At 46.6% G+C, this 24,332-nt stretch overlaps 1 protein-coding gene across 1 annotated transcript in view; it reads right to left on the reverse strand.

The window, feature by feature from the left end:
* The window catches only part of LOC143962290 (uncharacterized), a 315,099-nt gene that overhangs the window by 270,882 nt on the left and 19,885 nt on the right, over positions 1 to 24,332 (reverse strand). Inside the window, 1 exon segment of the mRNA XM_077471593.1 lies at positions 1,581 to 2,418. Within this exon segment, the coding sequence (XP_077327719.1) occupies positions 1,581 to 2,418 (838 nt within the window).

Consider the following 24,332-nt stretch of genomic DNA (forward strand, 5'->3'; position numbering starts at 1 on the left):
TTGCCATAGAAATGTTGGATTGAGAAGGAGGCTTGGTTAACAGTACAGGAAGTGCTCAATGTAAGGGCGGAAATACACTCCACTGTGGACTCAGAAAGCAATACTTAAGATGGCACTGCCTAACCCCTGCAAACAAGTTTTTTAAAGTTTCTTTAAACAGTAAGTAATATGCGATTTGGGCTGGATTATAGTGGCTATAGTCTGATAATTACTTATTATAATGGACTAAATGAAAAGAAGCATCAGAGTGGGAGAGTTTACTTCCTCTTTAATGATACAAGCTATAAGCAGATTTAAAAAGACAAGCAAGGAATGGGAAACTCTTTTGGCAGTAGAAGTACAACAAAAATAATTTCATAATGTACAGAACCCTACACCTGGGATTCAAGCTATATGGAAGGATGTACAAAAGACAAAATGAGTGTGGGACTTTAAATGAGGCAGGCTTGAAAACAATGTAAGAATAGAAATTTTATTAACAACTATACAAAAAATGTCAAGGAGGGTTTATATGTAACAACTGAGTGTTCAATACATGTACAGACATGACATCCAAGTAGATGATATAGAACTTGATTATCATAACAAGGAGAAAAATACATACAGATTTACAGAAGGACGTACAACTTATGTTATTGTTTTAGTATTTTGGAATTTCTTTTTCCATGTTTGTTTTATGATGTGTTTGTGATGGAGAAAAACATTAATAAATAGAGATTGAAAAAAACATTTTTTATAAATGCCTCATTCACAGGTTATAGGCAATTTAGAAAAGTACACATAGATGTATTTTTATGTTATCACACGGTTGTAATCTCATGTTTTTGTATTCATGCATTTTATTGAAGTGAAAAAAGAAAAAGAAAAAAAAAAGACGTTTAAATAGAAAACAAATGTTCTACATGCAAGTATGAAATGTGCACTTAAATAGAGCATTATGAATAATCTTTATCTAATTAGAGCACAAAAGCTAAAACATTTTGAAAAGAGTCATGTCATGTATATTCTTTAAAGCAATTCCCTCAATAGCAATGACCCTTGTTGTATTTAAATGTGATCTCCTGCTTTTAGTGACCTTTTTAATAATTTTTTGGACCAACCTGGCGTAACAAACTATTTACATCACTAAGACATGCAGCTGCTCTTAGCGCTGTATAAGCTGTATGTAGCCTCATCAACATACAGTATAAAGTGCTTTGGCAATGAGATGGGATCTTCCTGTCCCACACCAAGAACAAAAGCTTCTCAGCCATTCACAGAAAGCTTTGCATTTTCTGAAGGAATACAAAACTTCCTCTGAATGACTGAGCTGGAGAGGTGGGCGGATGACATCAAATTCCCTGTCTCAGCCAGTCAGATGAAGCTTTGCATTCATTCAGAAAATACAAAGCTGCCTGTGAGTGGTTAAGCAGTGCCGATGCATATCTTAGTGAAATTAATAGTTAGTTTGGACCAGCTTGCACTAGATTAATTTTAATTCAATGAAAGCTGGAGATCAGCTTTAAGCAGATATATGCAACATCTGAAAAATTTATAACATTCATATTTAACTAATTGAATTGGCTTCTTTTCCTTTGTGAATCCTCTGGTGTTGAGTAAGATTTTTCTTATTTGTAAAACACTTGTCACATTCCAAACATCTATATGGTTTTTCTCCTGTGTGAATCCTCTGGTGTCGAGTAAGAGTTGTCTTTTGATTAAAACACTTGTCACATTCCAAACATTTAAATGGTTTTTCTCCCGTGTGAACCCTCTGGTGTCTAGCAAGATTCCTCATTTCTGCAAAGCACTTGTCACATTCTGAACATCTATATGGCTTCTCTCCTGTGTGAACTTTTTGGTGTTGCGTAAGATAAGATTTTTGCACAAAGCATTTGTCACATTCTGAACATCTAAATGGCTTCTCTCCTGTGTGAATCTTCTTGTGTTGTATCAGATTAGTAATTTGTTTAAAGCATTGGTTACATTCTGAGCACATAAATGGCCTTTCTCCAGTGTGAACCCTTTGGTGTTGCTCAAGTTTAGATTTTTCAGAGAAACATTTGTCACATTCTGAACATCTGAATGGCTTCTCTCCTGTGTGGCTCCTTTGATGAACAATAAGATTTAACTTCAAGTAGAAACACATGTCACATTCTGTGCACTTAAATGTATTTTCTCCTTGGTGAATCTTCCTCTGGTGGTAAGAAAGAGATGAGGATTGTGAGAAGCTCTCAGTACATTCGGAACATCTATATGGTTTCTCTCCTGTGTGAATTCTCTGGTGTTTAGTAAGACTTCCCTTTGATGAGAAACACTTATCACATTCTGAGCATCCAAAAGGCTTCTCTCCTGTGTGACTCCTCATGTGTATAACACAACTTGTCTTTCTTGGGAAATTCTTATCACATTTCAAACATTTAAACATGTTTTCCCTTTCTGAATCTTCTTCTGGTGGCAAAAAAGGTCTTCTCTGGAAAAGCACTTGTTAAATTCAGAGTAAGTCTTCTCTCCTGTGTTAATTCTCTGATGATAACTGAGCTCTGCCGAAGAATTTCTCCATGGATTATATTGTGCTGATTCAGATCTATAGGAATATGAAAATAAATTGTTATGGAACAAATATTGAATACAGATGAATACCAATTTGGGAATAACATTATGGGATTCAAAACCAGAATTGATTGTTTTCAAATCACAGCACGAATGTGTATATAGACTATATTGTCAAAAGTATCGGGACACCTGCCTTTACACGCACATGAACTTTAATGGCATCCCAGTCTTAATCTGTAGGGTTCAATATTGAGTTGGCCCACCATTTGCAGATATAACTGCTTCAAATTTTCCGGGAAGGCTCTCTACAAGGTTTAGGAGTGTGTCTGTGGTGTGTCTGTGGGAATGTTTGACCATTCTTCCAGAAGTGCATTTGTGAGGTCAGGCACTGATGTTGGATGAGAAGTCTCAGTCTCTGTCTCTGTCTCAGTCTCTGCTCTAATACATCCAAAAGGTGTTCTATTGGGTTAAGGTCAGGATTCTGTGCAGGCCAGTCAAGTTCCTTCACCCCAAACTCACTCATCAATGTCTTTATGGACCTTGCTTTGTGCACTGGTTCAAATTATTTGGTGAAGGGGGGGATTATGGTGTTGGGTTGTTTTTCAGGGGTTGGGTTTGGCCCCTTCATTCTAGGTTCTAGGGAACTCTTAAGGTGTCAGCAAAGCAAAACATTTTGGACAACTTCATGCTCCTAACTTTGTGGGAACAGTTTGCGGATGTCCCCTTCCTGTCCCAACAAAACTGTGCACCAGTGCACAAATGCACTTCTGGAAGAATGGTCAAACATTTCAATAGACACACTCCTAACCCTTGTGGACAGCCTTCCCAGAAGAGTTGAAGCTGTTATAGCTGCAAAGGGTGGGCCAACTCAATATTGAATCCTACAGATCAAGACTGGGATGCCATTAAAGTTTGTGTGCGTGTAAAGGCAGGCGCCCCGATGCTTTTGACAATATAGTATATATTTTGATTATTTAATTATTTTAAAGTAAAGCTGGACATGAACTAGTAGTATTTCAAAATGAAAATTCATACAAAAAGTCCATACAAAAATTGTCAGAACATTCAATTGTTATTCAAAAGTAAAGGGAAAAAATGTAGCGCTAAAAAATAAATGAAATCAAATGGTGAAAACAAAGGAAGAGTCCTCTAAAAGTCCATCTAGGTGGATAGTGGGTTCCCAAAACTCGGAAGTCAATCCTATGCGAAGAAAATCAGCAGTCAATTGTGCTTTAAGGAGTAGTAGAATCCAAACAGGCCTGCCGAACTTCCTTGACGTTTGTGGACGGTGAAGGACCTCATACAGCCGGTCGTTCCAAGTGATTTTCATGCCCGTAAGATCTGGTGTCGCTGACATACAGGTCCACCAACTCTGGTAAGAGTATTTCACCATATTCGTTTGTTTGGATTCTACTACTCCTTAAAGCACAGTTGACTGCTGATTTTCTTCGCATAGAATTGACTTACGAGTTTTGGGAACCCACTATCCACCTAGATGGACTTTTAGTGGACTCTTCCTTTGTTTTCACCATTTAATTTCATTTATTTTTTAGCACTACATTTTTTCCCTTTAGTATATATGAGTTTTTGTCACATTCGTATGTAGCTGCTGCATGCAATTGTATCACTATTGTTTAAAGTGGTTGTAAACCCTTACAACACACTTTGACCTACAGGTAAGCCTAGATTAAGGCTTACCTGTAGGTCCAAGAAATATCTCCTAAACCTACACGGTTTAGGAGATATTTGCCGAAAGACAGGCACCGCTGTCTACGGCGCATGCGCCGTAGACAGCGGCGCGCAGGCGCACTGAGTGCACTGCCGTCAACGGCGATATGCTGCGCACTGCGGCTCCCATGCGCATGCGCGGGAGTGACGTCATTGCGGCTTTGCCGAATGACAGCGGCGGAGCGGCGAGACCCACCGAGAAGATGGATGCGCCGGACTACAGGGGACAGCGGTGACTTCGCTGGCTCCTGTGTCAGGTAAGTGACACATAATGGACTACTATGCGATGCATAGTAGTCCATTATGCTTTACCTTTGCAGGGAATGAAAGAGGAAGTAAACTCATCAGGGTTTACTTCCTCTTTAACTGCAATTTTAGCGCAGTAATTATCCCTTTCTTTCTTTATTCAAAAGTAATTCAAGATTTTGTTTGTTTTTGACATTTAATTTTGGAATGAATGGACTTTATCCACTTGCCCTCCAGAAGATTTACCCCCTTCATGACCAGGCCATTTTTCGTGACACGGCACTGAATTATATTAACTGACAATTGCACAGTCATGCAATGCTGTACTAAAATAAAATGTATGTCCCTTTTTCCTCAAAAATAGATTTTTCTTTTGGTGGTATTTGATCCCCTCTGCTGTTTTTGTTTTTTGCACTATAAACAAATAAAGTCAGAAAATTTTGAAAAAAAAAACAATATTTTTTACTTTCTGCTGTAAAACACATCCAGTAAAAAAAAGTAAAAAAAATGTATATATAAAATTGTATGCCAATATGTATTGGTGCATGGTGTAATATGCTACATATTTTTGTTAAAAAAAAAAACGTAGGGCATTTTAGTTGACTAAATACGACTAACACTAAAACAATTGCAGATGACTAAAATGGGACTAAAACCAAAATGGCATTTTAGTCAAAAGACTTAGGCTAAAACTAAATTGAAATTTGCTGCCAAAAATGAAGACTTATTGACACACAATGAACGAAATTCAGTCAGTCCCTGCTGTCCTGGCTGAATTCTGATCAGTGGATGGTCATCTTAAAGTGGTATCAAACCCAAAACCAAAAATGAAATATATTGCATTTTTATATTTGGTGGCTGCATTAGTTTTATTTTCAGGCTTTTTTTCCCTCCTCTGTTCTCACCTTATGAACTGGCCAGTAACACACCTCTTTTATTAGAACGCCCCCACTCTGGATAAAGGAGCACAGGGGGCACCTTTGGACAGCAGTATTGTCAGTCTAGGGGGACTTATGTCAAACCCCAGTGTATACTTTATAATCAGCTACAGCAAAAGCTTTTTTGTTTTCTTTTGGGATAAAGGTTTTACACAAATGAATGAAATACAATCATTGTAAGCACCTCTGTCAGTGTTAACTGGTTGTACATATTTTATGGGGACGGATAGATATTTGGTTTACCTATTTTAAAATATGCTCTATACAGTATATTATTCAGGTGAGACCTAAGAGACACAGAGTCTGTTTGTAAAGAGAGGAAGTATAAAGGTGAGGGGCAAGATCATGAATAAACGATGATGTAGAACTTTCTAAGATAAGAATGTTACAACCAATGTGATACAATGTTATATGAGTGAAGAGTACAGTATACAAAAATGATAACACTGACACAGTCAGGCTGATATACTAAAAGACTTGACAATTATCAACCAATAAGTTGTATGAATTTTACTTCAATTAGCAAGTAATAGACTGTGAAGTATATACTGTATAAATTCTTATTTCATCTGTTGCTTGGATTTTTTGTATTGAAACCCAGCAGAAAAAAAGTGCTGCAATGTATTCCACCTGCTGACACCATGGATCACAGTTCATTGTTCATAGATAAACATACAATCATCTAAACCGTACAAGTGCACAATCATAAAAAATGTACCCACCTGGTACAAAGTAGTATAGGATCCCTTAGTAGCTTCCTTAGTAGTTCCTTTCCCCAGCAGTTCTTGTAAGTGACTGAGCCCAGCTTCAACTTTTATTTATTTCACCGCCATTCACGAAAATGTGCTCGCTTCCCATTGGTTAAAAATGTGTGATCTACTTAACAAAAGGCATCTTCACAGTCTACATAAATAGTTTCAGCTTCTCTTTGTTCAGCTCTCCATCACCGTCACAGCCAGGACAAGTTCATTAACATTGTAATATGTGGAGGAAGACTATAGGAGTGTACCTTCATTGAAAATGAATGGCAGTTGTCTCCCATCATTAGCATAAACAACAGATGACACTCTACATATATTATCAATGACCAAAGAGACTGGAGATGGGAAAGCAATGTTTTGTGATCTTCATTAAGATTCAGTCACATGACCCCATGAGCTGTGTAACCATACTGTTCTGTCTACAGATAAATGTCTACTTAGGCAGCCATATGTAATGCAAAATTTATATTTAACATTAATATCAAACTATCGGCTTGGTTTACATAACATAAAAAATAATAATTTAGAGGAACTGCCTGCAGAGAAATGAGTATCAGTTAGCTGACCATTAGGTATAGGGGGATCTGTTTTGGTTCAATTCAGTGAACCCAAGCTTAGTGGAAAATCCCAGTCAATGGAGGGTGAATCCTGGTAGTAAAATCTGGCTATTTGTAGAACCAATAGGCAAACTACTGTAAAAAAGGCAATGTTTTACCGAGAGCTATAGCTCCTATTTTCCTCTACCTGACACAACTACCCATGCTACCAGACAGAAATCTCGGTACCTTTATCTCAGATGGGAACACTGGATCGGAGAGCGGTCTTCACCCCCTCCTTTTCCCTTTTCTTATCCTATTCTATCTTATCTTGCCCCCTGCCCCCCTTTCCTTTTCTCTCTTTTAGTCTCTTTTCCTCTCCGTATCTACAATCCTGAAACATTTGGCATCCCACCATAATTAATCAGAAACTCTTTTGCTAAAATACGGGCAAAAATTAATGACACTACTACAACCATTGTTATACCTGATGGTATTGGTCTCAATGGTATTACTACCATTATTAAAGCTATTTGACTTAAAAACAATTCTGTTATCTAAAGTTTTTCATTATGTTGACTGTTAATGCAATGTTTAAGATCTCTTACAAACTATTATGTTAAACAGAGTTCCTCTGTTCTCTATGTCATGACTCATGCTTTACTAACAACTTATATCATTCCATTATACAAAGATGTCATAGATTAAATTTCAGCTGATATGCTGATTGTATTGTAAACATAACCTCAATATTTTCAATAAAACATTTTTATGTAAAAAAAAGGCAATGGGTAACTGGGCACTGCTATGGGGAACATGTACCAATGCAGAGAAAATACAGTCAAATGAGGGTCTTTTTATGTGCATTACTGGCAATATTTAAAATATAGGAATACCCTAAGTAATATGCGTGTGAGCAACCTTAAAGCTATATGTGATGTTACAGAACAGTATACAGCGACAGCATACACTGGCAGTGAATATTTGGCTGTGGATTTTTTTTTCTTTTACAATCAGCTTACCCTATTTATTACAGCATCTCAATCTGAATCATTTCTGTTTAACCACTTTTTGATTGAAAATGTATACTTTATTTTGCAAGAAAATATACAAAAAACAAAATACTTTTAACAGGGTACATTCCACACTGTACTGCGACGCAGCGCATAAAATACACTACATGACAATACAGTTCCAAACATACAAATAAATTACATTCATCATGCGGTATGATGCCTGATGTGTTGTGCAGAGTAATACTACCCCGAAACATCACATCATGCATGACGCCGCATTACCCTGAAAGCATTACCAAAAACATTACCAAATACATGTCAGGTCATACAGTCTTAGTCAAAGTCAACATCAGAATGGCATTTCAATGGGCAACAGGTGTGATGGGGGGGGGTTGGAGAAGGTGGGGAGGGGAGGAGAAAAAGAGTTCACAGGCCCGAAGCTTTATTGAACTGCCAAAAAGGGTACATAGTGGTGGGAGGGTGGGGGGGGAAGGGGAAATCTTCAGACCTCCTCTTCCTCCTTGTTGTCCATCAGGTGATAGTCTCTGAGCAGACTGTGAATCAGTCTGTGGCAGTCCTGGATGGACATCCTCTCCCTCTGGTGGATGAGGCGCTTTCTGGCACACCAAACAGCGTCCTTAAAGCAGCACAGCACCCGCCAGGCACTATCAATGTCCTCTTGTGAGTGAGTCCCACAAAAGAGTCCGTTTAACACACCAAAGTGTGTTATAGCAGTCTGTGGAACAAAGTCTTTGAGATCAGGTTCCAGAACCCTCAACAGGTCCTGTGCAAAGGGACACTCCCAGAAAACATGCAGAGCAGTTTCCTCCTTGATGATGCAAAAGGGGCAGTGTCTGTATCTGCACAGGTTTCTGGCATGCATGAATGTCCTGAGTGGCAACCCCCCTTGGATTGCCATCCATGCCAGATCTTTGTGCCTGTTGGTAAGTCTCTTTGAAGAAACATTTCTCCAGACCACTTTACAAGTGGCTGAAGGGAGGCCTGGAACAGTCTCAACAATGTCTGATGCTCTGATCAACTTGTGGATAGTTTTTGGCTTCCACAAGTCGGGCTTCACTCCATGTAGCCCCTGCTCCTTAATAAACTTGAAAATGTCCAAGTAATACCAAGGAGTGTCCCAGTTGTAAGGGATGGAGCTGTCCCATTTGTCCCATCCAAGGGACCTCCAGAGAGGCAGGAGGAAAAAACGGGACATGGAGTTACCACCAGAGTCTACAGTTCTGTCCACCAAAGTTCTGCGGATGCAGTTACAGGCAAAGAAGACCCTCAGAAGAGTGGCGATGTCGGGCACGCCCTTACCGCCCTTGAGGGGTTCCTTGAACATAACCGTCCGCTTTACTCTGTCCATTTTGGAGCTCCAGATGAAGTGAAACACTGCCCTGGTGATGGCCTTGCAGGTGTTAACCCGGGGGGGCCAGGCCTGGGCGAGGTACTGCAACACAGGGAGAATCTCGCTGCGGAGTACCAGTGTTTTACCTTCGATGGTGAGTTCTCGGAGGCTCCAAAGTCCAAACTTCTGTCGCATCTTTGCCAGTCTTTCTTCCCAGGACTTCAGGGCTGCGCCCTCTGCTCCAAACCAGACCCCAAGGATTTTGATGAAGTCTGCTTTGACGCTGAAGGGCATGGGTGCAGAAGAAGGCAGGAACCACTTTCCGAAGAGCATGACTTCCGACTTCCCGCAGTTGACCTTTGCCCCTGAAGCTTGGCCGAAGTCCTCACACGTCTGGGCGAGTGTGTCGATGGAGCGCCGGTCGGCACAGAACACCGTCACATCATCCATGTAGAGCGAGCACTTGACCTCCCGTCTGTCTGGTCCTGGTGCGGTGATCCCTCTGATCTCTGGGTTCCGTCTGATGCTTCGGGCGAAGAGCTCTATACAACAGACAAAAAGCAGAGGTGAGAGAGGGCAGCCTTGTCTGACCCCAGACAACACTGGAAAGGGGTCAGTTTTCCAACCGTTCACCAACACCACACTACAAATTTCATTGTACATTACATTTACATATGAACAGAACATTTCCCCAAGACCAAACCTGCGCAGAGCGCTGCACATAAACTCATGGGAGACACGGTCAAAGGCCTTCTCCTGGTCAAGACTGACCAGGGCCACGTGCACACGGCGGCCATGAATGTACTGGACCGTGTCCCGGACAAGCGCGAGGCTGTCCGCAATCCTGCGACCAGGAATGCCACAAGTTTGATCCGGGTGGATGATCTGTCCGATGACAGATTTCAGCCTGTTGGCCAGAACCTTGGCGAGGATTTTGTAGTCCACGTTCAGAAGAGAGATCGGACGCCAGTTTTTCAGGTCCGATCTCTCCCCCTTGCGCTTATACAAAATCGTGATCATCCCCTCCCTTAGGGTCAGAGGCATTCTGCCCTCCACCACCATCTCCTCGTACAGCTCGAGCAGGTCCGGGCCTACGAGATCCCACAGCGTTACATAAAGTTCAACTGGGAGACCATCGCAGCCCGGGGTCCTGCCTTGCCTAAAGGATTTGGCGGCAGAGTGCAGCTCCTCCAACACCAAGGGGGCGTTGACGTCCGACGAACCTGCAGGATCAATTTGGTTAGAGATACCTGACAGGAACCTGTCGGCTGCCTGTGGATCTGTTGTTTTCGGGGAGTAGAGGTTGGTGTAGTAGTCGCTGACCACTTGCATCACAGCCTCCTTTCCCTTCTGGAGTGTTCCAGTCTCGTCACGCAGCTCAGACAAGGGTGTGTGTCCTGAGTGGAGTTTCCTGAAAAAGAAAGAATTACACTTCTCACCTTTCTCAAGGTTCTCCACCTTGGCACGGAAGACAATGTGCCTGGATTCTTCCTCAAAGTGCCCTTTCAGGCTCTTCTTGGTGTCCTCCAGGTCCTGCCTAACGTCCCAGCCACAGTGGTGAAGGTCCTGCAGGGACTGCAACTGACGTTGCAGTCTCCTGAGTTCCTTCTTCCTGGCACACACTTGCTGTCGTCCCCTTGCCTGAAAGAAGCTGCGCAGCTTGACCTTCACAAACTCCCACCAGTCACTTACCCTTCCGAAGAATTGCTTTTCCTCCTTCCAGGTGGCATAGGCCTCCCGGAGTTCCCCCATCAGTTCCTCATTTTCCAGCAGGGTGCTATTCAGCTTCCAGGAGCCTGGTCCGCGGGCAAAGCCCTAGCCCAGGTCACCCCGAAAGTGTATAGCCCTGTGGTCAGAGAAAAAGCAGGGGATCATGGAGAAATCGCGATGCTTGACTGCTCTTGAAGTGAGCACGAAGTCGATCCTGGAACGCACTGATCCATCGGGACGGCACCATGAGTAGTTCACGGTACCTCTCCCTATGGATCCCACGGCGTCCTGCAGGGAAGCCTCCGAGATCATCTCCTTGAGCAGCCTGGATGTAGCATCAAGTTTTGCGTACATGCTGGAGCTGCGCCCATCCTCCTCTATCGGACAGTTAAAATCACCGCCGATTACTACTGCCCTGGTGGTGACGAGTTGGGTCCGCAGGGTCTGGAAAAGTTCCAGCCGCTCATTCTTATCTGGGGGGGGTGTACACGTTGATGAGCCTAATTGGCTCTCCCACCCACGAGCCATCTATGACCAGAAGGCGGCCACAGACTAGCTCATGGATGGAGTCAACCGCGAAGCGCCCACCCCTGACAAGAATGGCTACACCTGCAGACTTACAATCGCCACCCCCGGACCAGTAGGAGGGACCGAGGGTCCACTGGGAGGTCAGATGGGTGTACCTCCTCAGAGGAGGAAGTGCGCACTACTGGAGCATGTAGACATCACTCTGCTGAGTGGCAAGAAATGTCAGTGCCGCTTGCCTTCTAGATGTGTCCTTGATACTCCTCACATTAATGGAAAAGATTGAGATCTCTGCCATAATGAGAAAGGGTATGAGGTCTAGTCAGCAAGGGACTGAACTTACCTCCCCGGAGGGGGGTGTTCCATTGCCTCCTCTGCTTGTCCTGTTTTCTGCTCAGACAGACCGAGCTCCTCCAGGACAGCATCCATCATTTTCTGGGTGATGGGGACGTGGATGTCGGAGGGGAGGTCAGGCTCAGGGATGGCCATGACCTCCTCCTCCCCCTCCACGTCCTCATCCTCCTCCCCCGCTGACTCGAGGTCCTCCACTATTGGCTCTGGTCCCTCGCTTTCGCGCTGGTCTCCAGTGGGCCTTTTAGTGGAGGAAGCGGGTTCCTCTGCTGTTGGACTCCTAGGCTTCCGTTTCCGGCTTCCTGAGAGTCCACTGGTGGGGGTGGAAGGGAGGGTGGGGAAGTCCTCCAGGGAGGACAGGTCCGGGGTGGGTGGGGGGAGGGTGGGGGGGGGGTCTCCTCCAGCACAGAGGGGGTGGGTGGGGGTGTGCTGGAGGCAGGGGCTGGGGCAGGCGTCTGGGCTGGGGCCTGGACAGGGGTGGGGACAGGGGTGGGGACAGGGGTGGGGGTAGGGGTGGGGGTGGGGGTGGGGGTAGGGGTGGGGGTGGACTTACCAGTCTTCGTCCGTGGTTCTTTTTCCGGCTGCTTCTTCCCGGTGCTGGAGGATGGTTTGCCCTGGATCAGGACGCCAGCATAGGACCGGGACCGCTGGGGGCAGTGTTTAAACACGTGCTCAGCTGCTCCGCAGAGGTTGCAGGCTTTGGACCTCGGACAATCCTTGGTCTCGTGGCCTGCAACCCTACAGAACCTGCAAGCAGGTTCTTTGCAGTCCTTCCCCGTGTGTCCGGTGTTGCTACACCTGTTGCAGGTGAAGGGTATACCGGGGTAGAAAAGGATGCCTGCGGAGTTGCCCAGGGAGAAGCACGGCTGCAGGTGCAGGATGTCCCCCGAAGGGTCCTTCCTGAACTTGCAGAGTACTGACCACTTACCTATCCAGAAGCCGTTGGCATCGAGGATTCGGACGGGGTCCTTCACCACGGTGCAGAACCTCTGGAGGTAAGTGGCTATATCCTTACCTGAGGTATGGGGGTTCCTCATGGCCACCGTCACCCACTTCTCGTCCCGTGTTATGGGGCAGTTCGCAGCGAACTTACGGAAGGGGGATTCAGGACCACTCGCCTTGACCATATCCCAGTATCTTCTGCAGGCCTGGAAAGACACAAAAGTTATAAAAAATATACCTCTTGTGAAGGCCTGCACCGAAAGCGTTTCCGCTTTGCTGAACCCCTGCTCCAGGATCATCTTCTTGCCGAAGATCTCCGGGGTCATGTCGGGGACCCTTCCGTCCACCTCCTTCAGTTGCAGCACGACCGTCTGCTTCATCCAGGACTCCAAGGTAGGGAGCCCGTCTGCAGGGGGGGAAGGCTTGGCTGGTCCCGGCTGGCTGGTGCTGGCCGGGGTAGAGGTGGAGGTTGAGGCAGCAACATCCTCGGGGACCTCGGTGGAAGTGGCTGGAGCGGGGTTCTTCTTGCTTCTGCTGGTCTTTCTCTCGCTCTTCCCCATCGTCTTGGAGAGGGAGGTCGCTTCAGGTGTTCTTTCGGCGGCTTCCTTCTGGATTCCTCGACGTCTTCGCTCTGAAGCCTTTATAAAGGCTCTTGCATCTACTGCCCGGAGGTAGTAATGCGGAGGAGGGGGGAGGAGGGAAGACCGCAATCTCGTTCCTTGTGGGGGCTAAGCCTCTGGCCCAATAGCAGCAAGTAGGTGAAGCTGAATTTAATCAACGATCCTACAAGGTCGAGCAGAGGGTACCCCACAAGGACCTAATGGCTTGGATAGATACAAGTGGTTCTCAACGTCCTAGCTGTGAAGCAGAGACACCCCTAAGGGCTATAGTCGATACTACACTTGATCTTAGCCAAAAGGCCGAGAAGCGTTTAACCACTTGCTTACTTGGCACTTACACCTCCCTCCTATCCAGACCAATTTGCAGCTTTCAGAGCTGTCGCACTTTGAATAACAATTGCGTGGACTTACAACACTGTACCCAAATGAAATTTTTATAATTTTTTTCCCCCAAATAGTGCTTTCTTTTAGTGGTATTTGATCACCTGTGCAATCTTTTTTTTTAATTATAAAGACCGAATTGAAAAAAAAAATGTTTTTGTTTTTTTGTTTTAAAATTTTATAACGTGTCATTTTTGTCTGTCATTGATGTACGCTGATGAGGCGGCACTGATGGGCGCCGATAGGTGGCACTGCTGGACACTGATGGGTGGCAGTGATGGGCACTGATGGGTGGCATTGATGGGCACTGATCGATTACACTGATAGATAGCACTTCTAGGTGGCAGTGATTGGCACCACTGGTGGGCATCGATAGGTGGCACTTGTGGGCATCGATAGGTTGCACTTGTGGGCATTGATAGGTGGCACTTGTGGGCACTGTTGGTCAGTACAAATGATGCATAATTGCCTCTTCCTCTTAGGGACTGATGTTCCTTTAAGATAAGCCGGTGATCAGCTTTTTTTTACTCCTCCGCTGTCAGCATGAGGACAAAAATAAAACGATCACTGAGCTTTTGTTTACATCATGTGATCAGCTGTCATTGGCTAAAAGCTGATCACATGGTAAGAGGCCAAGACTGGGTATCAGTGACTCAGTGATCACAGCGTGCTCTGCGCGCGCCCAGGGTGCACGCACGGAGCGTGCACAGGGAAGGCTGTCATATGACAGCCTCCTGCAAAATCACATCCGCTCTGTGGCCATCATTCGGCCATAGCGTGGATGTCAGGTAGTTAAAAAAAAGTTTAGTTTTTTTCAGGTAGTAGTGACATGTAGGGATGAGCCGAACACCCCCCTGGTTCGGTTCGCACCAGAACTTTCGAACGGACCCCAAATTCGTACGAACGTTAGAACCCCATTGAAGTCTATGGGACTCGAACGTTCGAAAATAAAAGTGCTAATTTTAATGGCTAATATGCAAGATACTGTCCTAAAAAGGGTTTGGGGACCTGGCTCCTGCCCCAGGGGACATGGGTCAATGCAAAAAAAGTTTTAAAAACGGTCGTTTTGGCGGGAGCACTGATTTTAATGACGAGTAAAGTGGAAAAAAAATGAAATATTCCTTTAAATATGGTGCCTGGGGGGTGTCTGTAGTATGCCTGTGAAGTGCCACGTGTTTCCCGTGTTTAGAACAGTCCCTGCACAAAATGACATTTAACGGAAATAACGTCATTTAAAGCTGCTTGTGGTTTTAATGTTATATCTGGTTCCTGCAATATGGTTGAAAATCATTGAGAAAAATGGCATGGGTAGCCCTCCCTGCCCATTACCAGCCCCTTTGGGTCTTGTACGCATATTAAGGGGAACCCCGTACCCATATTAAAAAAAGGAAATGCGTGTGGCCCCCAAGCCCTATATACTCAGAACAGCAGTATACAGGCGGTGCAAACTAGACAGGGACTGTGTAGGTTTGTTGTGTTAAGTTGAATCTGTTTGTAATTTTCAACTGGTACATTTTTAAAGTGTAGCTCCAGTCAATATTTTTAAGCTTTTTGGAAAACATAGGGAAGGGTTATCACCCCTGTATAATTTGTTTTGTCATCCATCTTTTTTCATCTAACTTGCTGTTGTCTCCTTCCGTTTGCAAGTAGGAGATGTTTGTAAGTTGGATGTTTGAAAGTAGGGGCCTGCCCTATATGCTCTGCAGAAATGGCGGAACAAGGTGTTGGTTTTGCCACAACATTGTAAGCCCTCAAAGTGACTCTTGGTGGGCGCTGGAGCGCCCTGCTGTGAACAATTATATCAAGAATTGTAATTACATGCCATTGTTGAACAGTGGTAGAAAAATTGACCTTTGGTGGTTGTGGTGCTGGTGCCACAACATTATAAGTCCTCACAGTTACTCTGGGTGGGCACAGGAACGGGCCCTCCTGTGAAATATTAAATAATATATTTTATATATATATATATATATATATATATATAATAAAATTGGGCCTTAGGCACTGGTGCTGGTGCCACGACACTGCAACCTCTCCCATATACTCTAGTTTTATTGCAGGAATTAGCCCTGCTGCAAAGCATTGCATCAAAAATTGTATTTAAATGCCCCTGTTAAACAGGGGCAGAAAAATTGGGCCTTAGGCACTGGTGCTGGTCCCACAACACTGCAACCTCTCCCATATACTCTTGTTTTATTGCAGGAATTAGCCCTGCTGCAAAGCATTGCATCAAAAATTGTACTTAAACGCCCCTGTTAAACAGGGGCAGAAAAATTGGGCTGATGGCATCACCCAGAAACAGAAATGTTTTTCCAACATATCATCGGAGGAGGAAGAGGATAGACAATCAACATAACAGGACAGTCACTCAGCATCAGCATAGGCCAGTGATGGCGAACCTTGGCACCCCAGATGTTTTGGAACTACATTTCCCATGATGCTCCACTACACTGCAGAGTGCATGAGCATCATGGGAAATGTAGTTCCAAAACATCTGGGGTGCCAAGGTTCGCCATCACTGGCATAGGCAGTCTTGAAGGGATGTGATATTTCAAAAAAAATTATTCGATTACATCAGCTTCAGGTGCTTGGTAGCTGTGGGTGATCCAAGACTGATTCATCTTGATGAAGGTCAGTCGATCAACTGATTCGGTAGACAGCCGCACCCTGTGATCGGTAACAAAGCCACCAGCAGCACTGAAGGTGCGTTCCGAAAGAATGCTGGATGCAGGACAGGCCAGTACCTCAATTGCATACTGTGCAAGCTCTGGCCAGTGATCCATCCTCAAGACCCAGTAAGCCAGAGGATTTTCGGTGGGAAAGGTGTCCAAGTCTGACCTTGCCCCTAGGTATTCCTGCACCATGTAAATCAGACGCTGGCGATGGTTGCTGGAACCGATCATACCTTGGGGCTGCGGACTAAAAAATTGTCTGAAAGCATCAGTCAGACGGCCACCTTCTCCACCGCTCCTTCTGACCGATGCCTCAGCAACACGTTGTCCAGGACCAGGAGTTTGTAACCTCCCAGTCTCTGGGAACGCGTTGCACAGACCTTTCTGCAAGGCCTCCCGGAGATGTCTCATCCTCTGCTCCCTCTGCGATGGCAAGATAAGGTCGGCAACCTTACCCTTGTACCATGGATCAAGGAGAATGGCCAGCCAGTAATGGTCCCTCTCCTTGATCCGAAGAATACGAGGATCCTTCCGCAGGCTTTGCAGAATCAGGGAGGCCATGCAGCGTAGGTTAGCTGAGGCATTCAGTCCGGAGTCCTCTGGGTCACTAAGGACAACATGATCCGCAGCTATCTCCTCCCAGCCACGTACAAGTCCACGTGTTTCTTGGGACTGTAAATCATCCCTACAAGACTGCTGCTGCTGCTGATGCTGAGTGCCAGCCTCCACCTCCATGCTGACACAATCATCCTCCTCCTCCTCTTCCTCCTCCTCATCCTCTTCCTGTGGGATGGGTGGCACAGCAGGAACACTGTCTGGATAAAGGGGGCCTTGAGAGGCAAGGAAGTCCTCCTCTTCCTGCCTCTGTTCTGCCTCAAGTGCCCTGTCCATTATTCCACGCAGTGTATGCTCCAAGAGGTGGACAAGAGGTACAGTGTCACTGATGCATGCACTGTCACTGCTCACCATCCTTGGGGCCTCCTCAAACGGTGACAGGACAGTGCATGCATCCCTGATCATGCCCCACTGGCGTGGTGAGAAAAATCCGAGCTCCCCTGACCCTGTCCTGGTGCCGTAATCGCACAGGTACTCATTAATGGCCCTCTGCTGCGTGTGCAGCCGCTGCAGCATGGCCAACGTTGAGTTCCACCTGGTGGGCATGTCACATATAAGGCGGTTCTTGGGCAGGTTCAACTCCTTTTGGAGCTCAGCCAGCCGAGCACAGGCATTAAATGATCGGCGGAAATGCACACAGACTTTCCTGGCCTGCTTCAGGACATCCTGTAAGCCGGGGTACCTGCCAAAGAACCGCTGAACCACCAGGTTAAGGACGTGAGCTACACAGGGCACATGGGTCAGTTGTCCCTGTCGGAGGGCGGAGAGGAGGTTGGTGCCATTGTCGCAAACCACCATTCCTGGCTTAAGCTGGCGTGGCGTCAACCACCTCTCGGCCTGCCCCTGCAGAGCTGACAAAACATCCGCCCCAGTGTGGCTCCTGTCCCCCAAACAAACCAGCGCAAGCACGGCATGGCATTGTTTTGCCTGCGTACTTGCGTAGCCCCTGGAACGCCTACGGAGCACCGCTGGTTCTGAGGACAGAGCACTGGAAGAGGCCATGGAGGAAGAAGAAGAGGAGGGGGTGGAGGAGAGAGGTGTGTCACAACCAATAGTAGCATTTTGGAGGCATGGTGGCGGAACAACCTCCAACACTACTGCACCTTGTCCTGCATCCTTCCCAGCTGCCAGAAGAGTGACCCAATGGGCCGTGAAAGACAGGTAACGTCCCTGTCCATGCCTGCTGGACCATGAGTCAGCGGTAATATGCACCTTACCGCTGACCGCCCTGTCCAGCGAGGCAAGGACATTGCCTTCCACATGCCGGTAGAGAGCCGGAGTCGCCTTCCGTGAGAAAAAGTGGCGTTTGGGGACCTGCCACTGAGGAACCGCACATTGTACAAACTCACGGAAGGGGGCCGAGTCTACCAACTGAAAAGGCAGCAGTTGAAGTGCTAGCAATTTAGCCAAGCTAGCATTCAACCGCTGGGCATGTGGATGGCTGGGAGTGAACTTCTTTCGCCGGTCCAGCAGCTGGGGCAGGGACATTTGCCTGCTATAATCGGACGTGGGTGTACTGCTAGCAGATTGCCCGGAAACACTTGGCTGTGACACATCTAATTCTACACCTTCATTCCTCTCAGAGCAGGTTTCAGAGAGGACTGAAGGTCTAGTGGGGTTGGAGATGCCAGCTGATGAGGAGCAAGGAGAGGGCCGCTTTGTTCTTTGGTGTGGGTCTTTGAGGTACGCTTGCCAACGAGCTGCATGGCAGGTCAACATATGTCTGGTCAAGCATGTGGTGCCCAAGCGGCTGATGTTTTGGCCACGCGAGATACGCTTGAGACATATGTTGCAAATAGCAGCGGTGCAATCTGATGCACTCGTCTCAAAAAAGGCCCACACCAAAGAACTTTTAGCATAACGTGCAGAGGCAGCGCCCTGCACAGGCGGAGCTCTGCGGTGTGATTCAGTCAGTGTGCTGCCCCTAAGCTGGCCCCCGGAGGGCATCCTGCCTCGTTGGACATGTGCCTCCTCCTCCTCTTCCTCCTCCTCCTCTCTCCTACCAGGCACCCACGTGGAGTCAGTGCCCTCATCATCCCCTTCCTCTTCATCGCTGTAGCAAACCTGGCAGTATGCTGCAGCTTGTGGAACATGACTGCCAGATTGCTGTCCTTCTTGAGCATCCCCTCTCTCTGCATTCACGCTACTGCCTTCCTCTAGCTGAGTGTCATCATCAGAGGCTACAAAACACTGGGCATCCTCCTGGAGCATGTACCCAACACTGTGCTCAAAGAGTTCAGGAGACTCCTCAGGAGGACGTGGTGGGTCTAGGGAAGGAGTCACTGATGATGACATTGAGAGGAGGGAAGACTAGGCGTTGGCAGCTGCTTTGCTAGTACCCTGAGACTGGGTGAGAGAGGATGAGGAGGATGAAGAGGGCTTGGTCACCCACTCTACCAAGTCGTTGGCATGTTGCGGCTCAACATGTCCAGCTGCCGAAAAGAAGGACAAGCGTGTCCCATGGCCACGTGCTGATGACAATGCACCGCGTCCACGACCAGCACTGTTGTCTCTAGACACAGAGCCTGCTTGCCCTCTTTTATCGGCTGTCTGCCTCTCCTTGCTGGCCTTCCAGACATGGTAATGGCCTGAAGGGAGTTGGGTAAAAAAGCAGTTGGGTAGTGTATATTGTGCTAGAGGCACACAACACCCACTAACTCCTGCAGATGCCTTTATTATAGAACTCCAGAGATAAAGGGGTATATACAGATGTATACTGTGCTGAGCTGGAGGCACACACAACTTCCAATAACTCCTGCAGATGGCAAGTGGGCTCAAATAGAGAAGAGCTATGTAGGTGGATATAGCGGTATGTACTGGTTACAGAGCATGCAGACAGCATGCACTAGCTCCTAACACTACTGACTGCAAGCTCTATTATAAAAGATAGATCACTAGCTATATAGGTGAGGTGAATATAGCGGTGTATACTGCGGTCAGGGCACGCAGACAACAACCACTACACAACAGCAAGATCGAAAATCGTCCGAAAACGATCGGTGTGTACTGTGTTGAAGGTACACAGAACACCCACTAACTCCTGCAGATGCCTTTATTATAGAACACCAGAGATAAAGGGGTATATACAGATGTATACTGTGCTGTGCTGGAGGCACACACAACTTCCAATAACTCCTGCAGATGGCAAGTGGGCTCAAATAGAGAAGAGCTATGTAGGTGGATATAGCAGTATGTACTGGGTACAGAGCACGCAGACAGCACGCACTAGCTCCTAACACTACTGACTGCAAGCTCTATTATAAAAGATAGATCACTAGCTATATAGGTGAGGTGAATATAGCGGTGTATACTGCGGTCAGGGCACGCAGACAACAACCACTACACAACAGCAAGATCGAAAATCGTCCGAAAATGATCGGTGTGTACTGTGTTGAAGGTACACAGAACACCCACTAACTCCTGCAGATGCCTTTATTATAGAACACCAGAGATAAAGGGGTATATACAGATGTATACTGTGCTGTGCTGGAGGCACACACAACTTCCAATAACTCCTGCAGGTGGCAAGTGGGCTCAAATAGAGAAGAGCTATGTAGATGGATATAGCGGTATGTACTGGGTACAGAGCACGCAGACAGCATGCACTAGCTCCTAACACTACTGACTGCAAGCTCTATTATAAAAGATAGATCACTAGCTATATAGGTGAGGTGAATATAGCGGTGTATACTGCGGTCAGGGCATGCAGACAACAACCACTACACAACAGCAAGATCGAAAATCGTCAGAAAATGATCGGTGTGTACTGTGTTGAAGGTACACAGAACACCACTAACTCCTGCAGATGCCTTTATTATAGAACACCAGAGATAAAGGGGTATATACAGATGTATACTGTGCTGTGCTGGAGGCACACACAACTTCCAATAACTCCTGCAGGTGGCAAGTGGGCTCAAATAGAGAAGAGCTATGTAGGTGGATATAGCGGTATGTACTGGGTACAGAGCACGCAGACAGCACGCACTAGCTCCTAACACTACTGACTGCAAGCTCTAGTATAAAAGATAGATCACTAGCTATATAGGTGAGGTGAATATAGCGGTGTATACTGCGGTCAGGGCACGCAGACAACAACCACTACACAACAGCAAGATCGAAAATCGTCCGAAAACGATCGATGTGTACTGTGTTGAAGGTACACAGAACACCCACTGCTTCAGACGCCAACACACTACACAAGGCCGCCGCGCTGGCGGCCTTATATAGTGTGGGGTGTGCACTACACAGCCTGAGCTATGCAATCATGGCTCTCCTCGCTGCTGGCACTTCGATTGGCCAAGCATGCAGGGTCACAGTGCATGCTTGGCCAATCATGAGCCAGTAATGCACTGCGCCATCGCAGTGCATTGTGGGCCGTGAGCGCCACACGAATTTGGCGCGAATGGACCAAAACGTTCGGACTTCGCCGAACGGGCGAACAGCCGATGTTCGAGTCGAACGTATGTTCGACTCGAACACGAAGCTCATCCCTAGTGACATGTTTATTCAAACAATAATAGACCTATTTTGTCTGGCAGATAGAGGTTTACCTTTAGTTTGTTGGATGCAAAGCTGTCCTGTCACCAGACAAATTATATCAAACTCTCAGTAAGAATATAAAGAGAGCAGATGATACAGCAGTGTACAATTGGCCAGCAGCAGTACATTTTTATTCAGGGATAATTAGCTTATTTGTCCTGGAGAAAAAAGAATACAAGGTCTTTTACTTGGGGGGCTGGTATTGGTGGCTGGCAGTAGGGGGGCTGTGCTCTCATTGCTCTGTTGCTATGGGGATACCAGCTTGCATGCCTGACACACAGGGCTGCTTAACTATGGGAGGGGGGCCAGGACATGTATAAAAAGCAAAAAAGGGTGCGTGGCCTGGATATGGCTGGATAGAGACGTGTTTTCACTTAGCTCCTGCTCCCATCTACCCACACTCTTTCAGCCTGATATAACACATTATGTACTCCTCAAAGAAAAGTGCAACAAAGAAGAATACCAAGCCTGCAAAACTCTCATCCCTGGCTCCACCGTCCAGCAAAAAAATGATTATTTCAATTATCACAGCTGAACTCGCCGGAGCCCAAGATGGCGGCCGCACATGGCGGCATGGCGGGGAGCCAGACTCCCGACAACTCGCCAATCCTACACACAGAGGTACTACTACCTGACACGTATCTCGGCATCCCTCCGGACTTCCAGCCTAACCCTGGGGAATCATTGCACTCCTTCTCACAGCCATACAGGGCAGACACGGAGCTGTGGGACAGTAGAAGCTGCTCACCGAAAATAACTGACTGCGTTAAAATCCAATGTGATGGCGCTTACCACCAGAATCACGGTGGGGGAGTCCTCCCTGTTCGCCATAGACCACCGAGTGTCAGCCCTAGGAGGAACATGTGGAGGCCCTAGTCACACAACAGCTCCATCTCAAGGACATGGAAGACCGGAGCCGCAGGAACAATCTGCGGCTCCGGGGCCTCCCGGAGACCACGGGCACTGAAGATTTAGCCGAAACGGCTATTGCCATCTTTCGGAGCATAGAGGACATTGAACTGCCAGAATGGGTAGTACTGAACCGGATCCATAGAATGCTGGGCCCCAAGCTGACCGATCCATCACAACCCCGCAATGTGATCTGCAGACTCTACCATTATGTGCACAAGGAAAACATTATTCACAAGGCCTGGGAAGCAAGAGACCCGGAATTTCGATGACGGGGCTATCAAAATACTCCCAGACCTCTCCCGTGCCACCCTGCAGCAACAGGCCGTGCTCAGACCACTGTTGGATCTCGCCCAGCGGAGAGACACCACATATCGTTGGGTATACCCACTATCTGATATGTACCAAAACGATCAAAGATCCTTTACCCTCCGCACACCCGAATCTTTACCTGCCCTCTTCAACTTTCTTGGAATGGAGCTGATCGAAGTCCCGAACTGGCTGTCCCTCCTCCCGAGAGCCACAGGTCAAGTGGATCTGCCAGTGAAAAGGGGTGGCTTTCTACCCAGACAGTAGAGAGGCCACTGCCGACCCAGAGTGCCATCTCCAGAGAGTGCACGTGAGTAATGAGACACCTTGCCCCAGTAAATTCTCCCCTTTGTTGTCTTCATTGCAAGCTGATGCCTTTGCAACCATGCCTGCCTGACTGCCTCAGCACCTGCTTGCCCCCCACTCTCTCTTCCCATCCCCTGAAACAGGGCCTTGCTCCATCCACTGCCCCTCTGAGTGGTGTACTATGCCGCCATTAGCATACATTGAAGCGAACTCTTAGCTTCTACAGAATTGCTTACTGTAGCTGGACACAAATAGCAGCCTATATCTCCTCCTCAGGGACTAGCCTCCAGACAACTCACTCACCATACACGGTAATCCCTGCCGCTTCCTTTCCTATACAATACGGGTGGCCATCACGGGAACTCTCTAACTCTATAGGACTCAGAGGCTCTCATAGACACGATCATAGTGCTGTCCACGGAGCCCTGTGACCGGCGGTGACCACATTTACGGCATTCCATGGAGACTATCAGGCTCTTCTCAGGAGCCTTCATGCAGGGCCATGATCTGGGAGAGAAGCACACTCCTCTCCTCTTCCTCTTCATGATGCCAGTTTCTAATTCGAAGAGTGGGGGATACTTGTTTTCAGGCTCCGGAAGTCTTGTAGGCTATGACATCCACCCCAGAGATATGGGGCAAGGACGCTCACCTCCCCCTGCTTTGCGGGTAGACCGGTCGGCTATACTCATTTGACATAGCTGCCTTGCAAGGTAGGTGGGATGATTTAAGACAGGGAGGGGGGGCACCTGTTGGTTTAACAGTTAACTGTCGATGCCTGTTATGTTAAAATATGGTAGTAGGCGTTATGCAACCATGTAAAGATCACTTGCTACCTGCTAAGTTTCACTCGATTTCATTCATTAATAATGATCGAAAAATCTTTAGTAGGTTACTGGCCAACAGACTTGCTGCTGTGATCCCTACTCTTATTTCTCCATACCAATCGGGTTTTGCAATAAGGATTGGCAAATAACTGACAACATAAGATTCATCACCAACATTATACAGGACGCTAACGTAACACGGTCTTCTGTACTCCTCTTAAGTCTAGACATACACAAAGCCTTCAATAGAATTACATGGGAGTATCTGGCTGAGCTCTTACCATGCTATGGGCTCCATGGAGTATTTTTTCATGCCTTTAAAGCCATTTACACTAACCTTCAAACCAAAATATGCTTTCCAGATTGCAACTCAGATTTCTTTAAAGTAGGCAAAGGCACCCTTCAAGGTTGCCCGCTTTCACCACTCCTGTTTAGTCTTGCAATGAATCCCATAGCATCAGTCATCCTTGGAGTTCCAGACATTACAGGATATAACAAAGCGGGATCCCAATACAAAC

The sequence above is a fragment of the Lithobates pipiens genome, unplaced genomic scaffold (assembly GCF_037356315.1).
Source record: "Lithobates pipiens isolate NorthernLeopardFrog02 unplaced genomic scaffold, aLitPip1_a1.2 Scaffold_8, whole genome shotgun sequence".
Classification (NCBI taxonomy): Eukaryota; Metazoa; Chordata; class Amphibia; order Anura; family Ranidae; genus Lithobates; species Lithobates pipiens.